The sequence below is a fragment of the Chenopodium quinoa genome, unplaced genomic scaffold, assembly GCF_001683475.1.
Source record: "Chenopodium quinoa cultivar QQ74 unplaced genomic scaffold, ASM168347v1, whole genome shotgun sequence".
Lineage (NCBI taxonomy): Eukaryota > Viridiplantae > Streptophyta > Magnoliopsida > Caryophyllales > Amaranthaceae > Chenopodium > Chenopodium quinoa.
In genome coordinates, this window is record NW_018744633.1 from 5,343,066 (window position 1) to 5,347,491 (window position 4,426).

At 35.4% G+C, this 4,426-nt stretch overlaps 1 protein-coding gene across 1 annotated transcript; it reads left to right on the forward strand.

Moving 5' to 3' along the window:
- The first annotated feature begins 512 nt into the window (after positions 1-512).
- LOC110701252 (putative pentatricopeptide repeat-containing protein At5g52630) lies at positions 513-2,937 on the forward strand. The gene has a single exon (XM_021878866.1). The coding sequence runs from the start codon at positions 769-771 to the stop codon at positions 2,917-2,919; it is 2,151 nt and encodes a 716-aa protein (XP_021734558.1). The 5' UTR covers positions 513-768; the 3' UTR covers positions 2,920-2,937.
- The last annotated feature ends 1,489 nt before the right edge of the window (positions 2,938-4,426 follow it).

Genomic DNA, 4,426 nt, shown 5'->3' on the forward strand with positions numbered 1-4,426 from the left:
AAGAGGTCACATCATTAACTATGTGATTAAGAAAGTAATATTATTTTAATTAGCAATTCTTAACTTGGAAGAAACTAGTGTGGACAAAAACACAATTGTTTTATTAATGTTTTATCCAAACACTATTTCTTCACATTATCATTTAAAGTTAAGGATGACATCACATGCAATCAAAATTAGCACAAAATTTTGAAAAAAACTCAAAACCAATATCGTGACACGAGCATAAAACAATCCAAACTCATAACACTATAATCATACCACTATAATTATGTGATTATTCTAAGCTGAGCTAAGTTAAACTGAACTAAATTGTTTATGAGAGAAGAAAATTAGGAGCTGAACTGAAAATAAGCTAAAGATAACATGACCTAAGAAAGTATATTTTGTTCTTCATATTCATTTGGTAATATTATGCTCTATAACTTTTATACAAGTAGCAAGCTTTTCAAATTTGCTTTAATTAAAATGAACACGATATGTTGACCCGAATTACCAACTCTAGAAATAAACACTCTCAAACTCACCATTTTGTGGGTTCATAACCTAAAGCCCAGTTTGCCAAGAACAGTAGTCAGGCTCAGGGCCCTTCACAATACACCATTAGTTCACTTTCTTACACACTCTAATTTCAAGCCCCATATCAAAATAACAATGTTAAATTGTCAATTAAATCTTGTAACTTTCAATTAAGAACCATTCAAAATCTATAAATTTGCTTTATTTTGAATATTTGACATTTATTCATACTTTACACTTTGTAGTATTATGAAATTTTGCTTCTTGTTTAAACACAATTACATCAAAATTCTTTCTCCTACAATTTTCAACACCTTGCAACCCAGATCATATCATCAAAATCAATGGAAAATAACTCCAACCCATCTCAATTCTCTACTAAATACAGCAACCCAGAACAAGAAATGCTTCAAACAAGCTACTCAAATTCATACCCAGATCATAATCAACCATTATACTACCCTCCCTTTCCTCCTTTGTAATCTCCTAAATTTATATGCTAAATCTGGGCATTTTATTCAAAGTTTAATCTTGTTTTCTAATATTGAAGATTGCTATAAAAATGTAATCACTTGGACTTCCTTAATTACTCATTTATCTCATAATAATTTACCCATTAAAGCTATAACATTGTTTAATCAAATGAGGGTTTCTGGGGTTTACCCTAATCAGTTTACTTTTTCTGCAATTTTACCTGCTTGTGCTAATTTAAAGGACCTTTTTTCTGGGGTTCAAATGCATGGGTTGATTAGTAAACATGGTTTTGATAATCATGTTTTTGTTGGGACTGGATTGGTGAATATGTATGCAAAATGTGGTGATATGTTGAGTGCACAGAAGATGTTCGACGAAATGCCTGAAAGAAACCGAGTTTCTTGGAACTCTATGATTGTTGGGTTTTTAGATAATGAGAAATATGATGAAGCACTTTTAGGTTTCAAGGGGGTTCTTTGTGAGAAATCAATAGTTCCGGATGAAGTTACTGCTTCGAGTGCCTTGACTGCTTGTGCTAACATGAATGGTGGTTTAGACATTGGAAAGGAAGTCCATAGTGTTGTGTTTAAGCGCGGATTAATAGCTTCGTCTTATGTTCAGAATTCTCTTATGGATATGTATTGCAAGTGTGGATCATCTGAAGGTGCTGTTATATTATTTACGAGTTTTGCTGAAAAGGATGTGGTTACATGGAATGTGATAATCACAGGGTTCCTCCAAAATAATAACTTTGAAGAAGCTTTAAAGTATTTTGTGATCATGAGGAGCCAAACCATATTGCCTGATGAGGCATCATACTCTACTGCTGTCAATGCTTGTGCCGGTCTTGCAGCTCTGAATCAGGGGACAATGATACATAATTTGATCATGAAAAGTGGGTTTGAGGAAAACATGTCTCTAGCTAACACATTGATCTCAATGTATGCCAAATGTGGGAGCTTGGTGGATGCTCACAGGGTGTTTCGAGCAGTAAATGACCCAAATGTTGTATGTTGGACAGCTATAATTTCAGCTTTCCAGCAGCATGGATGCTCAAACCAAGCAATTGAATTGTTCGAAAACATGTTGCAGCAGGGAATAAGGCCTGATTATAGAACTTTTGTATGTGTTCTTTCTGCATGTGCTCATACTGGTAAAGTAATGGAGGGATTTGATTACTTCAATTCAGTGGAATCAGTCCACAGGATGAAACTTGGTCATGAACACTACGCTTGCATGGTTGACTTGCTTGGCCGTGCAGGTCGTTTGGAAGAAGCTAAGAGGTTTATAGAATCAATGCCTATGGATCCAGGTCCATCTGTATGGGGAGCATTGCTTGGGGCCTGCAGGAATCGTGGGAATCTTGAAATAGGCAAAGAAGCAGCTGAAAAACTTTTCCAGATTGAACCTAGTAACCCAGGAAATTATGTGATCCTTGCCAACATTTACACGCGTAATGGAAAATCAGAAGAAGCCGATGAAATTAGGAGACAAATGGGAGTTATAGGGCTGAGAAAGGAGCATGGATGCAGCTGGATTGATGTGAACAACACCACCTTTGTATTTACTGCAAATGACAAGTCACATTCAAGAACACACGAAATCTATGCTCTACTAAGAAAGTTTAAGGAACTATTGAAGAAAAGAGGCTATGTATCTGAGACCCAATTCGCTACAAATGACACAGAGCAGAACAAAGAGCAGAGTTTGTGGCTTCACAGTGAGAAAATAGCACTTGCATTTGGGCTACTAGCCCTTCCTGTTGGTGCTCCGATTAGGATAAAAAAGAATCTGAGGACTTGCGGAGATTGTCATACAGTTATGAAGTATGCTTCCGAAATCTTCAATAGAGAGATCATAGTTAGAGATGTCAATAGGTTTCATCATTTTTCTGGTGGCTGTTGTTCCTGTAAAGATTATTGGTGAATCAGAATATCAAATTAATCAAACACAGATTCAAGCAAAACATCACTGAGTAAATTTCTTTCTACCCCTTTACTCTTTCATCTGTGTTTTGACTTGTTTATGCATGTGTTATCCTCTAGTTTTACAGTTTTCATAGCTGCTTGATCGTAAGCTCCATCACGAAGTACATATATCAAGCTAAGTGAAACCAAACCGTTGTCTGCCTCATGAACTCGTGTATCCCTTGCATGATTGGGAAAACAAGGAGTTGCCATCACAACAGACCCAGTTACTTGACATGTATGGTATCAATCTTCTACTTTGCTTTAATAAAATTAGTTCTTTATGGCTCTATCAACTGTAAGATAATCTAGGTACAGGATGAAATGAAACCATCATATTACTTAAATAATTTTATAGTTTGCTGGCCTACCCTGCTGAGCTTCTTCCTCATAAGACTTGTTATTATTCATTATGATAAAAAAAAATCGCGTTATCTTACATCAATGTATCATGGCGTAATGATAGGTTAATCTCAAGATATGCACGTATTGATGATATTTCATTTAAATAATCTAACTTAATAGATGGTCCAGATTTAGAAATAAAAGGGGACCTTTTATGTATAAAATTCCACTGGATATTTTTTTTATTACCAAGGGAGATGAATTGAAAAACCTAAAAGCCTAGGCAGGAACTAGATCTGTGTCTGTTGTGCAAAGGACAGGTATTGGGCATGGGCTTTGTATATGAGTTGATGTCTTGTGTAAACCCAAATTTGGTCTCCTTATCATTCTCTACATGTGGGACAAGTAGCTTATGATTATTATCAAGAATGAATGATTTACTCTCTTTTCTTGCTTTCTTTTGTGAAATGAATATTGTTTCAAGCCTTTCGATGATATTATTGGTCTTTAAAATATCTCCTTCTCGTCGTTTAAAATTTGGATGACGACCCTTAATTAAAAGATTACTAAAATAACTTCGTAATTTATCTTAACAAGGAGAATCATTATTTGATCAAACTCCAATTAGGAGTTGGATGTTATAGCAGCTGTTTGAACTTTGAAGGGTTGTAATCTGATAGGCGTTTTAATCAAAATGTCATGGAAAATGCAAATTTTGTCGATAATTCACTCGTTAACATTGTGCATTTGATGAGTCCATTTAAGGTGGACTAGATTTATAGTTTCATCAAATTACGTGTATGCTTTCCCGGGGAAATACTAATTAGGGGTAAAGTTGCGTACATCTGAATCTCCATAAGTCTCGTTAGTGGCTTGGTATGTGATGCAGGTTACAAAAGTTACACTTGCCCTTCACAACTTGGTGGTGGACCTAATAGATATTTGCCTATGATAAAGAAGTATAGTATGGGCATAACTCAACACCTGCCAACTGAAAGCTGACCTTTAATGGTTCCCTTGTTCTGCAGGAATAAGCAATCATTTTACAGTGGCTGGATATCTTGTCCCAGATGATGTATACTCCCTTATTTCTTCTACACTGTATGTATAGCTGTTTCAAT

Bases quoted from the DNA above. Each gene is read 5' to 3' on its own strand.
- LOC110701252 (XM_021878866.1), top strand. From the start codon at position 769: ATGAAATTTTGCTTCTTGTTTAAACACAATTACATCAAAATTCTTTCT.